Source organism: Agelaius tricolor, unplaced genomic scaffold (genome assembly GCF_023055355.1).
Source record: "Agelaius tricolor isolate 1412-34295 unplaced genomic scaffold, bAgeTri1.0.p SCAF_4, whole genome shotgun sequence".
In the NCBI taxonomy this organism is placed as follows: domain Eukaryota; kingdom Metazoa; phylum Chordata; class Aves; order Passeriformes; family Icteridae; genus Agelaius; species Agelaius tricolor.
This window is the reverse complement of record NW_027269264.1, coordinates 32,714,776-32,728,849: the sequence shown is the minus strand read 5'-3', so window position 1 is coordinate 32,728,849 and position 14,074 is coordinate 32,714,776. Positions and strand designations below refer to the sequence as shown.

The 14,074-nt window shown below is 39.6% G+C and overlaps 1 protein-coding gene across 1 annotated transcript in view; it reads right to left on the bottom strand.

The window, feature by feature from the left end:
• MAP1B (microtubule associated protein 1B) overlaps positions 1-14,074 on the bottom strand; it is a 71,105-nt gene that overhangs the window by 19,040 nt on the left and 37,991 nt on the right. Inside the window, exons 3-4 of the mRNA XM_071425155.1 lie at positions 6,837-6,919; positions 3,115-3,255 (exon numbers count right to left, since the gene is read on the bottom strand). Coding sequence (XP_071281256.1) covers positions 3,115-3,255; positions 6,837-6,919 — 224 coding nt within the window. The remainder of the gene's footprint in view (positions 1-3,114; positions 3,256-6,836; positions 6,920-14,074) is intronic.

The window sequence follows — 14,074 nt, the reverse complement described above, 5'->3', positions numbered from 1 at the left end:
CCTTAACAAAGAGACAACCAAACTTCTGTAGAGAAGTAATTCAGATATTAAATGTCAGTGGAAAATGTGCCAGCACATCATCACAAAAGTACCATAATCTTATTTGCAGAGATTCAGTTGTCAATTCAAGATTTAAGAACATTTTTCACAAGGATGGTACAGATAACACTACTGAATATTTGGGAATTCTTGGACCACAAGCTGTATCAACAGAGGAAATTAATATATAAAAGATTAATGATGTTTTTGATTGTGCTGGATCTCTTTGGGCCTCTCTGTGTGTAGTTTTTTCTTTGTGTTACATAACTTATTTTTGAGCATTTACCAAACATGTAACTCAACAAAGATGCAGTGGCTGTTTTAAAAATACCAGTCCAACCAAGAGATAAATAAAGCCCAAAATAAATATTTTCTACCTTCCTGTATCATTGTTACTGAGTATCTAAACCATTTGACAGGAGTATAAATAAATCTCACTCATATGTCAGATATGGCCCTATCTGAATGACAGCAAATGAAAAAACAAAGCAGAAAGAATAAATGGAGAAAAGGCTGAAAAAGTTAAAAGATAAGGACAATTGGGGAATCATTACTGTTGTTAATTGCAGAATTAAGAAAAGAGGGGCAGCACAGATGACAGCTTTGAAATGGATTTAGATTCTCAAGAGTACTTCTTATGACATGTCTCTGATCAGGGTTGAAAACGCTGGGAGAGTTTTTATTAGGAGAGCCAAATGTAAGAAAAAATCATTTACTCTGAATAAATAAATCCAAGTCTGTTGCATGCATAAGGAAATAAAACTGGAGTACAGACTGTGTCTCATAAAGGGCCGATTTTCTGTCTAGATAAAACAAAATTATTTGGTAACATACTGGGGAATGAATATACTGTTTGGGGTGACTTCTCTCCAGTTTATATTATACCATATTTGGATTTCTGCTTCATACTTCTAAATTCTGACTTTTTTGCTCCCTAAAGTTGGCATGCATAATACAGACAGTGTTAAGCCACTGGAAGCCCAGGCTAATGAAAAATTAAAGGACATTTATTCCAGGCACAGATTGTATCTGTTAGGAATAGCAAATTCAGTCATGCCTCAGAAAAAAGTATTCAATGGATTTGAATTTCAAATGGTGACACTAGGCATAGACAGTAACAAAAAGATGTAGCTATTCCTTCTCTTCTCCAAATTCAAAACCACTGCGTGAGCAAGGAAATATACCAGTAAACCTGAATAAACCTTTTTTTAAACATTGAAAGACATCTGTTGAGGAATGCTTGAGTTTTAAAGGTGTCTCAGCCAGTGAAGACAAACAGTAAATTGGCTGCTCAGAGAAAACATGGTTATTACTTCCTACCCTGAATCACAAAGGTACAAAGAAAAACTTTTATGTTTTAGCTGCTGTTGCAGAAGCAGGGGAATGGGACATTTCACACCTTCCCACATAGGATAAATTGAAAAACCTGCTTTCAGACTTTTCCTGAAGAGAGTTCTGCATACTAGAGACAGATTTCTGAATTAGACTTTATACAAGTATCTCCCAAAGTGTATTTACTTATTTGCAAGCACATTCCTGACCTTAGTTCAGGATTGGCCCAGTGAAGTAAAAATGGGCAGAGGCCAGAAACACTCCCACCCTACATTGTCATAGAATCACAGAATTGTTTAGGTTGCCAAAGACCCTTAATATCGTTGAGTCCAACTGTAAATCTGTCACTGCCAAGTCCACTAGGATCAGGACAGCACAGTAATTCTTTCATCTTGTCACCACATAGAAAACCAGTAGCCACTTTTTCTAGACCATTTTTCGTAATTCTTTTCAATTTTTAATAAAAATGTTGCACACATGAACTGCAGTATGACAAACATGATCTTTCTTTTTTGAAAGCTTGCAGACACACTGAGACCCTGAGGCTTCAGGAACAATAGGCTGGAAGCCAGCACTTGCTGAGAGCCACGCCAGCTGGCTGGTGAACACACTGCCAGCCACAGAGATGAGCCAAATGAGCCTTACTCATAGCCCACAGGAGTGTGTCCTGAGCACCCACTACTGCAGCAACCCCACAGCATCTGCAACTCATGGCCAAGCCCCATCCTCCTACTTTCCAAGCAATAATTTTGTTTCCTAATGGTAATGGTGGCATTTGCCCCTAGTTTTGCATGTAGTCATGAAGTAATTATGTCACTAATTAGGCAGACATAAGGAACTTGAGCTTCTAATTTCATAGAAAAGTAACTCTGAGAAGTGCCAGTGAATTTTAGGTCCCAGGACTGTCTCAGGGAGCAGGAATCCAGCTCTCTCCTCAACCATTTGCTGAACAAAGAGACTTTGAGAAAGATCAAATGGATACAGTAAGGTCAAACTAGAGCTCATGCAAACTATGCTATTTCAGTGCTGAACTTTCAAACCTCAGCCTACTGACATGCTTCTAATTAATAGTGGAAACTAAATCTGTATGGATGCAGCCATACAGTTTATTTAATATATACTCTATATGGCAGCCAAATGAAGTATGACAGCTTGTTTACTATGGATTCCTGCCCTATGGGAACTTTCAGACACAGTGCATTAAGGAAGAGAGCAAAGTAACAAGTCATGAAACAAATGGTAAATACTGGTATATTTAATACTTATCGTTTTGGTATGTAAAAGCCAGATTCACTGGCCATATTTTAGACACTACTATAAAAAAGTTAAGCAGGTAGATGGTGCAAAAAATACAGTTATTCTAACACACTGTCTTATTAATGCCACTTGCTAATTAGCCACAGGCAAGAACCTGGTGTCAAGTTTAATTCGACTACGTTATATGTGCCCCTTAAATGTGAATTTTAAACACAGGACTATCTCCTTCAATTTTTAAGGATTCCTTGATTTTTTCTTTCTGGAAGTTGTAATTTAATTTCCCAAATTAATATTCAATTATTTTGTTAGGCAATTTACATTAAATCTAAAGTAAAATAAATAAATTTTTTGCAAGAAAGCCTATAATAAAGAGTAAAGAGCAGCAGCACCAGGCTGCCTATGGTAACTCTAACAAGACAGACACTTTTAGCCTTCCTAGGAATCTCTGCCAGTAACAATGCATGGAAGACACTTTTCAAAACATACCTCTTGATCTGTGAAGATCTCAATGAAGTTCTGGAAGGAGAAGGACCCTGACTGAAGAATGAGTTCTCCTGTGTTTTCAAAGCACTGGCCAGTTAGAACAAGGAGCTTGTGCCTTGCAGCATCTGTGATCATTAAGCGCACCTAGAGTGAAGAAGAGAAGTACATCAATAATGGGAGTGACCATGTGTTTCAATAGTCTAGTGAGAACACAGAGTTTATTTCTCCTAATTTACAACCAGTCTCTGGAACAGGACTCCCAAAACATTATGGAGTCACACTGCTGTTTACAAAAGACAAAGAGAAAGGGGAAAACATGAAAAAAGGAGGGGCAAGATGGAGATAGAAAGAAGGTCTGAAGAATAAACCAAATTAATGACATGAAAAAACCAGCAAACAGCAGAACAGAATACAACGTGAACGAAGAAAACATTATTTTAGCAACAAACTTATTCATAGTATAGTTCTTGGTATACTTTTACAGAATTGTATCAGGACAACCTTGGTAAACTATTTAAGAGCACACGCTCGTTACTTTACTTGACCCTCACTACAGCTGCTAATTGTTCTTGCTTACCACTCCCAAGGGGGAGATTTATGTACATGCTAAGAGAAAGCCGTATATTCTAAATTTAGGAAGAAAACTAAACAAAACCTGTGTAAGATTCTATAATGTTGAGTAAATGCTTTGCAAATACTTCAAAAGTCTTACCCAACACTGAAATACCAATTCAGTCTATAGTAAGCTATGAATTTTAAGTGCACTAATTCCTCTCTTAAGGAAGAATTAAATCAAACCAGAACAGTAATTTCAGAACAAGGCTATCCACATATTAAACTAATTGAGCAAATGAGCAGAGTCCATCTGCGACAGCCCCCATGATAATGCACCCAAGCTCCATCTCCATGGAGATGACACAATCAGCTCAGCTCTCCTAGCAAGATATTCTTTCCAAGGTTTGCATTGATTATTAAGCAATCAATTCTCCAAACAACTCTTGTGAATGCCAGGAGGCTGAGCCAGGGAGGCTTAACTTGAATCTCTGCTGAACAACTCACATTTCTAGTACAACAAGAAAACACACATTGGAGAGTATGTATCTCAAAGAAGATCCCAATTCAACCACGTCTTCACTCTTATTTTGTTAAATAAATGACCCTGATACTGAGCAGCAGAAAGTTCCTTTAATTAAACATAGGACTAGTGCTGGAGTGCCACTAATTGCACTAAATAATTACATATTCAGAAATACAATGATTTGTATGTATTTGTATTAATGTATCTATTTCTACTTCAGACAAAAATATAGATAAGTGCAAACATTTGTCTGATGTGCCTTACTCAAATCTTCTGTTTTCACTCTATTATAACTGTATCAGAACTGGCTTCCTCTTCTAAGTTTTCTTTTGTTGCTGCCAGCAGTGCTTATCAGTCTGACTTTTGTGTAAACTCATCGGGTTTTCCAACAGTAAAACTACTTCCTGACTTGTCAATCACTGAAATCACTGATATTTGACTTTCATATAATTCCCCTTCAAATTTAATAATTGACAATAAAATACATTCTGCAGAGTTAGCAAACTATGCCAAGAAAGTAAATAAATATTTGCAGATTACAGATCATAATGTGTACGCATGGAGGACCTTAAGAGACACATAGATTCTGTGTCTGGGTACAAATAAGATTTTTTGAAGAATGACCAGAAATTTGCCTCCTGATTTCAAGACCACTTAATTTTAGAAGAAATACTGCAAGGTGATGATTCTGTTCAGTTTAACTGCTGGTTAAAGTTCAAAACTTGTTGAAGAAAGTGCACAGCAGGATGTAGGCTCAGTCAAAACAGAGATTAAGATGGAGTGAGAACAGAGACCAGCACATCAGCAGATCAGTGGTTTCCCATGACATGGTACATATGATATGGTAGAGTCACAGGAACATTAAAGCAATGGAGTGGGGACTTCCTAAAAAGGAAGTAAATGTTCATTGGGGTTTTCTTCAGGAAACAACAATCTCTCTCTCTTTGGGCCTCTTTCTTATGGGAGGTGTTTGGCATTTGACAGGACATGACAGGAGCTTTGGGCACTGTCATGTGTGGACTACCACCAGGTTATGAGGTATATTGTATTTCTTTCTAATTTTTTTTTGTTTTCTTGTTTGGCTTGGTTTTCTTTTTTATGCTGCTATTTTACTTCGGTTTGTTTTTTGCTTCTTTGTGTGTTTTGTCTTTTTCCTGAGTGAATAGATGCCAGTTCCTCTTCAGGTGAAGTCAGAGCTTCAGATGGTATATTTCTGTCTCCCCCAGACCCACCCTGGAAATCTCTGATATATGAAATTGAGTTCTATTTGCCATAGTGAACAGAGAATGTCTACTCCAACCTCTGATTTAATTCTGCCACCTCTTTTTGATGGTGTCTTTCTGAATTGTGTCTATTCAGAGCCTTGCTTAGCCAGCCAAGTTAAGTCTCATCTGTCTGACTGGGGCCAGTTAGGCAGGATGAAAGCAAAGATCACTTCCCACAGTTTTGTGAGATGAAATTTACAGTAACATGGCCAAACATCTTCCAGAGCCAATGGAGTAAGCCCAGGGTTCAGAAATCATTAATGGGTGTAGATCATATTCTTCTATGTAGTCATCCATCAAAGGAATGACAAGCAGCAGTAACAGAAATAGCATTTCCCAGCTTTTGGCAGTTTTTCGTCTCTTCCAACCCCTTCACACATGCACACACTTGAGGGCTTTTTACTCAGAATGAATCCACAGAGTTGCTATCCTGGTGACCCCCTTGTCCTTACCAAGCACCTCTAATGGCTTGTAAGAAATTTTCATGCACTGTATTTTAGTAACTAAGTTCCCATTGACTAAGGTGGCTTTTTAACTTCTACAGGTTCAGAAACTTCATTTGTTTTGGAGACCTTTCTTCTGTTTGTGTTCAACATCTTTTAACAATTGACAGCAAAACGGTTTTTTCACCGGTGACCACCAGCAGAACTGCTTTATCTCCCAAAAGAAATTAGACTGTGGCAGTGCTTCCCAGCACAGACCAGCAATGCAATTATCCCTATTATTTCAACCCTCTCACTAGCTAAATGAATCAATTTTGTCTTTGAGCTACACAATCAGTTCTTTGACTCTGTTGAGTTCAGAAGGAATTGGCAGTCCTCTTATGGGCACTCTCCAGGGTTCACTAATCATGTCACATGCTTTTTGAAGGCCAGATAGATCAAACTAGAGTCATCACCACATAGCTGGTAATTCTCTCAGACCCAAATTTGGGCACCTTCAGACACTTTCTTCATATGTAAAATAGGCACCTAGAGCTACCAAACAATGGCAAAGCAAAAGAAAAGCTTAACCACAGCTGCCTCCACTCCATCAAGAAGAGAATTTGATGCATTATGAGAAAAGGAACACTGGGATCAGAGGTGTGTTTCTGTCCCATGCTTCTGACAATTTGTTAGGAGTCTGGGAAACCAGGAAAAGATCAAGGGATGGGTGACATTTTTCATTATATTTATTCCAAATATACCCTTTCATTCACAGTCAGGACCTGCTCTAATCATCTGCTAAGACTTTGAAAAATAGTATTTGAGTTTGTCAGCCTCTAAGCTGGCAGGCAGTGACTGATGCTCCATAATCACCTCAACTACATCTGCCTCAGTGCCCTCATCATGTCCACGTAGTGGAGCTTTCATGACATGTTCAACAAAGTATTTCTTACTTACCTCAGTACTAACTGCTTCATCTGAGGGATTGATGAGGACTACAGTTTCTAAGACATCACTTCTGTGGTGAAGAATCTTCTGACCTGCAAGTGCAGAGAGGAAAAAAGAAAAATTAAATTCAACCATTGCGGTATAGACCAGGACTTTGCAAGAGTTTGCAGTGTATCTCATTGTGTGACAGCCTTCTGGCTGACCTGTCTGAAGGACTACCTATAACTCACCTTGTTCTCACAGAGCTGGTGCAGGTAAGGGAGTAACCATCATCAGCTGAGCATCTGGCCCTGACAAATCAAGTGAAAACTAGAACCCATGCTGCCAAAATGCTCCCTTCAGCCTTCCACTGGTATTGATTAACATTGGGACACTGCAAAAAGTTCCCTGTGGGGATGGTTAGACATTTGCCATGCTGCCCTACTTTATCTCACTCCTGCTTACAAAAGCTATAGCAAGCAATGTCAAGCAACAACAGTGACAGGGCATAAAAATAACATCTACATCCTGAATTAGCGAAGTCTGGGCAAGTTGGGAGCAGCCTCACAGCCTACTGGCTTTCATACTAACTCTGTCTCTGTATTTAATAGTGACATTCATCTGACTGGGAGTGAATGCCAGAGAAACAAAATAGAACTGTTGATTCCCCCCCACCACTTATGTTAATTGGCAAGTTCTTATCAGGGTCTCTCTCTGTGAGAATTGCAGTGAGATTAATTAGCATTGGATTGTCATTCAGAAATCCAGACTGGTAATTAGTCCAAAAAACCAGAAGAGCCATCCCTTCTGAGCAAACTGCTTGGTGCAGTATTAATCAATTAAAATAATTAATTAGGCTTAAAAAGGAGTAGGGACACAGACCTATTTGCCAACTTAGAAAACCTCCCCTGTAAAGAGACGTAAATTAACAAGGCTGAGGACAGTCAGGCTGAAAGGAGCTCCACATGCCTGAGAGCATTGTGTGAGAGAAAGGGCAGCCAGCCATTCCCACAGTGTCCCTGGCTGGGGCAGGCTTGGTGCTGCCCTACCTGCCCCAGCCTTCCTTCCTCCCTGACCTGCCTGCACCAGTCCCACCTTCCTCCTCCTCCCTGCCCCTTGAGCTCCCACTGTGCTGCGTCTGTCGCTGCTGCTCTGGGGAATCTCTACATTTATAAGCATGTGAGCATACACCCAAATGATAGAAAGTGATGGAGAAGGGAAATAGTGTTCTCAAGTAAAATGTGAGATAGGGTTGTAATCTATTCTCTTATGCATGACAGTGCCTAGAAACTTAAGGATAAATATCTACTTTGTTTGAAGAAACCCAGTTTTCTTAACATACATTCTTTCTGCTATGCTTCCTTGAAAGAAGGATCCAAATTATATATTACAAAAGGGGAAGAGGGCAAGTTTCACTCCCTCTGCAACACCCAGTTCTGATATTACCCTTTGCAATTCATTTTAGTTTTGGTTCCTTGCCTATCAGAAATGCACATATAAAGCTGCAGTCAATAAAACATCCAGATGGTTCTGTTACTGCAGACTCCTTCAGAAGATGCTCCATGCTCTGATATTTTAGTTGTTTGACAGATTTCCCTTAAATTAAGAGATTAGGCAGAGTTTATTGAATCTTATCATTAAGGAAAGGAAAGGAACCCTTTAGGAGACACTGAAATTTCTTGCGTAATAGTTGGTGACACTGAGCACATACTTTGCTTCAGGCTAGACTAAGGTTCATGTATCATTAGACATGAACACATTAAACACAGGTAGAAAAGAAATGCAATTAGCCACATGCAAAGTTAGTCAAAAATGCACATTTCTTTCATCGGGCTCAAAGCACATACTTTGGACTTAACTGAAGCTGCTCCAAGTCGTGTGTCTGTGTAGCTAGGAAGGATTTTACCTGAGGAGTCACAACCACAACTCCTGCTGACCAACACCAGTGGTGGTTACTTACATCCTACCAGACACCCTATTCTGGTGCTTGTGTGGGTTCATGGGCCCTGAGACTGATCTCCAGGGGCAGGCAAGTTGTCTGCACCACGTGCATGGTGCCCACTCAGAGATGCACATGTGACTGTCTCCCTCTTCAGCTCCTTGGGATAAACATGTTACTGATTACCATACAGGGTGGGGACCTGGCGCTGGCAGGTTGTGAGTCACTATGAGGGCTCCCATCCCAGGAACATCTGGGAAGTTTGCAGCTACTTGCTGATGTCAGTAACATGGTCCCATGTCACCGCTTGACAAATAGGGGAGACTTGGAAAAACTATTTGCAATTTTGTAAGAGTAATGCAGGCTTGCTGCCCAGATTGATATCCTGAGATGCTCAGCTCATTCCCACGGGAATGGTTTTATCAGACAGAAATTAACTATCACAGTGTGGGAGCAGAAAGCAGCAACAGCACCTCATAAACTGGTAAGAGACTGTGACTTATTAAATTACAGATGTGAGTGGGAGAACCTGAGACTTGTGTACATCTGGGGTTGCTTTACTGGATTTTTGCAGCCTCTCTTTACATATGACCGATAATTTCTATGACTTGACAAAGGAAGGAAGGAAGATACTTCCTCATTGCATGGAAGTGGTTGGGTAGATGGATTTTACCTGCTTATAGTTTCTAGGAAGCAAGTCAAAGCCCCTTCTAAAGACTTTAATATATAAATATTGTTTGTGTTTGGAAGAAATCCAAGTATCTGCCTATCTTTTATCTTTATTAATTAAAGCTTCAAATTAAAGACTGATATGAGCAAAGAGTCTGGCACCTGTTGATTCAGAACAAGAACAGAGAGAAGTAAATAGCATGTGAAATTTGCTTAAAATTGCACTCATCAACCCAGTTTCTATGGCCATAGGATCCTTATGCCCCTCCTACTCATCCAAATATCAATCAAATCTATTGTGTGATTATTGAGATGGGGTTGGTGTTAGTCATGTTTCCTAGAAAAGTGACAGAACAGTTTTCTTAACTTACACAGTCAAGTCAGGCCAATCAAGCAGCATGAACATGAGAGACATTTTTAACAGTAACCATGTAAATTTGTGCAAACACAAAGTACAAATGAATGGCAAAGGAAAGAAATCAAGTCCTCATTCAAGTTTTGTTTAACCAAGCATCTCTACTGCCACACTTTTCCTGGGCATGCCTGTGCAACCCAGGCCATGGGTGTGCCTGCTGTAACACACTACTCAATAGAGGAGTTTCCACCAGCTTCTCCTGTCACTCCAGGTAGAAATCAACATTCACTTACTCCCTATCAATACAATTCCTCCACAAAGTAAACACAGAGGAAGCAGGCAAATCCTTCCTGCTGTCATTCTTGGCAGAAAGGGTAAAAGGAGTATTCTCCCTGGAAGTATGCCTTCTCCCTGAAATTGGTAACCTGATCTGGCATTCAAACACATTTCTCTGGCAACTTTAAACATCTCTCATTTCTCATTGTAAAGAACTCCAAAGCCTCGTTTCACTGCCAGAAGACATGACTGTGGCAGCGTGACGTCAGCCACCGTGCTGGGTGGCATTAACAGACGGCACAGCCTGCAAGGCTGGCTGAGGGAACTTCCCACACACCGTGAATATGCAGGGACCTCTCTGCAGCTAGAAACCTGCAGGGCTCTGCACTTGTAAGGAGCTTCAATGCCCAGGGCCCCCCAGCTGCGCCTGGTCTTGCGGAAGAATTCCCAGACATTGAGGGGATAAATTCTCCAAAATAAACCATAAAACATCCATCCGTAAAATCCTAAGGGAAGCTTAGCCTCTTGAAAAACAGTACTGGAGCTTGTGAGCCACCATGCTGGGAAGCAATAACTGATGTTCAAGAATCATCTCAACTGCAATCTGTTTCAGATTTACCATGTCTGATGAAGGTTATTGGAAGGTTATCATATCCCCAGCACAGTAATCTAATAACTCATACATTTTAAGTAACTTCAAACCGCTCACTATTTCATCTGCTATTTCTAGTCTGGACTTCAAATTTGTCCTCCAAAATCAGATATATTAACTTTGGGTTCTTTGTGGTTGTTCTATATTATCAACAGAGCACTCAGAGTCTGGACAACTGATCATCTGATGGTTGCTATGTCTTGTACTAACTGAACAAATCTATTTTTCCTTGTTTTTAATGCAAGGATCAAAGGGTATAAATTGTCACATAATACTGTAATTGTGACCAGCCCCTATCTACCTGGAGGCACAACACTGCACAACAATTTCAGACCATAGATAAAGTAACAAGGTACCCTTTTATAGCAGACTATCAATTATCTGAAGAAATCTTGCATAAATGATATGGAGCACTCCATCCTCTTCAACTTCTTTGTTGAGAATGGGATACCAAAGCATGCTAAGCTTCCTGCTGAACCAAACTGCAAGCTGGAGAAATAGCTAAGTTTCCAGCACTGAGAAAAGTTGTGATTTTACAGAGTCACCAAAGCAAATTTTGATGCTGTAAAACTCTGGCGTTCTGTATCTGCAAGTAAGAAGAAAATGATTTCCAGACTTGATGAAGAAATAGCTGTCTAATATCCAGGGACTGGACTACAAGAACAGGACTTCACAAAGCTCCTTCAGAAAAGGTCTGAAAGCCCTGCAGGTGATGCCAGGGCCTGTGGAGGGCAATCATTCAGCCTTGTAACTAGCTGACACAATGGGGTGTGCATAACATAGGCATAACTTCATTTATGCCAGAGAAGACGGATTCACTGCCTCCAGGGCTCAATTCAGCCCAATGGCTTCTTAAATTTAGGCTGTCATCTAGGAAGGCGTAATAATTTCTTTTCCAGCTATAACTCCTATAAATGTATGAATATCAGAATATTTTACACATTTCTAGGTGAAAATAAAATCCTGCTAGGATGCCGAGCTGATGTGACAGCTGTGAACAAATCTAATAATGAGTTAAAATTGCTGAGCCCTATGATGGAGACAAAGATTTGGAAGAATGACACTAACTGCAAAATGTGACTATTTTCCTTGCCATCATTTAAACCTGCTTGCTCTGGACATGATGGTAGGTTCAGATTCATATCTAATGTTACATGGTTTTTATGGGGAATTATGCATTATCTCTGCAAAGTTAGGTTAATCTTTCTTGCATCTGATCAGCTGGAATGCTGAACTGTGTTGTGACTATCCAGAAAGCATAAATCTCTAGTTTATTTTCTCCCTGTCCCCGCATAAATGGAATTGATGTTTGAATTTCATTTGGTTCAGCTGTAGCCTGGTGATGATAGTTAAACATTCTTCCTACCCACATCTGACTTGGAACAATTTATTAACTGCAAGTCCTCAGAGGCAATATGTTCTGCATCCTCCTGTATTGTATTTCTTCATTTTTAAGCTCAGATTTATTTAATGAAATAAAGCCTGTTGCATACAATTTCATTTTTGTTTTTGGATAAGTCCTTATCTGTCAGATCTCTTTAAGGTTTATACCTTCAGATAATAATGGAGTCCTGAAAGTGGGAGGCTAGACAGAAGATGATTATGCAGTCTGAACAGTGACTGCAAGATTCAGCCTCCGGTTACTGTACTCAAACCCAGTTAAACAATCCTTGCTCAGGACTCTTAGACAGCAGTGAGAAAATGCAAGTCGACCTATTTGCACTAATTTTCATAGCTGGATTCATATTTTCTGCCTCAAACTTTATTCTCTAATACTTGCAGACCTATGAACTGAGCTGTGCTAGGAGCTGTTGCAAGCAGTACAAGTGATTGCAGGGACCTCACTGCTCTGAGACCATCCACCCTGAAATATCCTGAAATTAATCCAAGACATTACATCACCTTTTTCACACCCTGTTGATCAACAATTGTGTCATCTTTCCACACTAAATATTGATTTCTTCCATGTCTGCCAACTTTGTGTGGCATCTAATCTTCTGTCAAAATTTATCAAGTAGAAGCAAACTGCCCTTTTACTCCCACCTATTAGTGTTGGGCAAATTGGTACTCTCAACTCTCATTTCTCACCTTCGGAAAATGGTATTTCTCACATAATTCTTGATATTTGACAGTTTCAGGACACTATGGACTTCTAAAGCATTAAAAATCAAAGACTACCCTGAAAAGTTGAAGCAAATAAGTCTGAGTAAAATAACAAGAAAAGTTTACATATTATAATTTTAATGTCTACTAAAATAGATTTATCTCCCAAAAGAGAGAAAATTGAACCAAGTACCCTAGGGATTTCATTATTGATTTCACTGAGTGTCTGGAAAGACGTGAAATTTAAAACCAATACTTCTGAAGACCTCAATAAAATCAGAGTCCAAAAAACCCCACTTGCTGTTTATATGCTGCACTTGCAACACTAGTGGAATCCAATGCCCAATAAATGGGTTCACCCTCAACTTTGCTTAAGAAAAAATATACTAAATAGTCAGTCAACAGCATCAATTTATTCAATTAGTTCAGTGACAAATTACTGCTGTGGAGCATTAAAATTCATTACCAATGGAAAAAAAGACCAGCCTCCTAGTGAAATGCGTGGCAATCTGATTGTTGGAGTACCTCTTGGATTAGGAAATCAATTTGATTTCCTATGACAACCAATTATTCCCAATACAAAAGATTTTATCTTTCTGGGGAAAACATTCAATATCCTAACCAGTTGTAGAGACAACAGAACTGTGGCAACAGTCTTTGCTTTCTCATATGATGCCACAGTCCTTCATGGCTGTCTCTGAACTCTGTAATTTCTCTTCTTTCATTGACCTGTGTAATGTACAACTCACACGACAAGTAAAGCTTAAATCCCAGTAGACTTGTACACAAGTATTTAGCAGCACTGTGATTTCAGCAAGAGGATAGCAAGCACAGGACATGAATATGAACTGGAACACCTGGAATTATGCTTTCCAAAAGAAGCCTGCAGCTTTATAATCCTACTCCAAGAAATGATCTTCTGTGATTACAGAAAGAGGAAGAAGAGGAGTGTTTAGAGAACGGAGTAGTTCAACATCAGGGCAGAAAGAGATGAGTGATGGGGGTTTATTAGAGGGCTATGCAATGTTCCTAGCCAAGAACTGCCTTAACCAACATCATGGCTGTAGTCAGTGCAGCTTTGAGTAGACAACACCTCTTTCCAACTCAAGTGTCTGACATGGGGTTTCACCACGAATTCACTTACCTGAAGCCACTATCTCCCTCATGAATCACTCCTCTAACCTTGAAACATGCAGTTTCAGAGATGCTAGAGAACTGCTCAATTCATAATTGGTTTGCCCTTTGATCCTTTCTATATGAATTATAAAGCATTT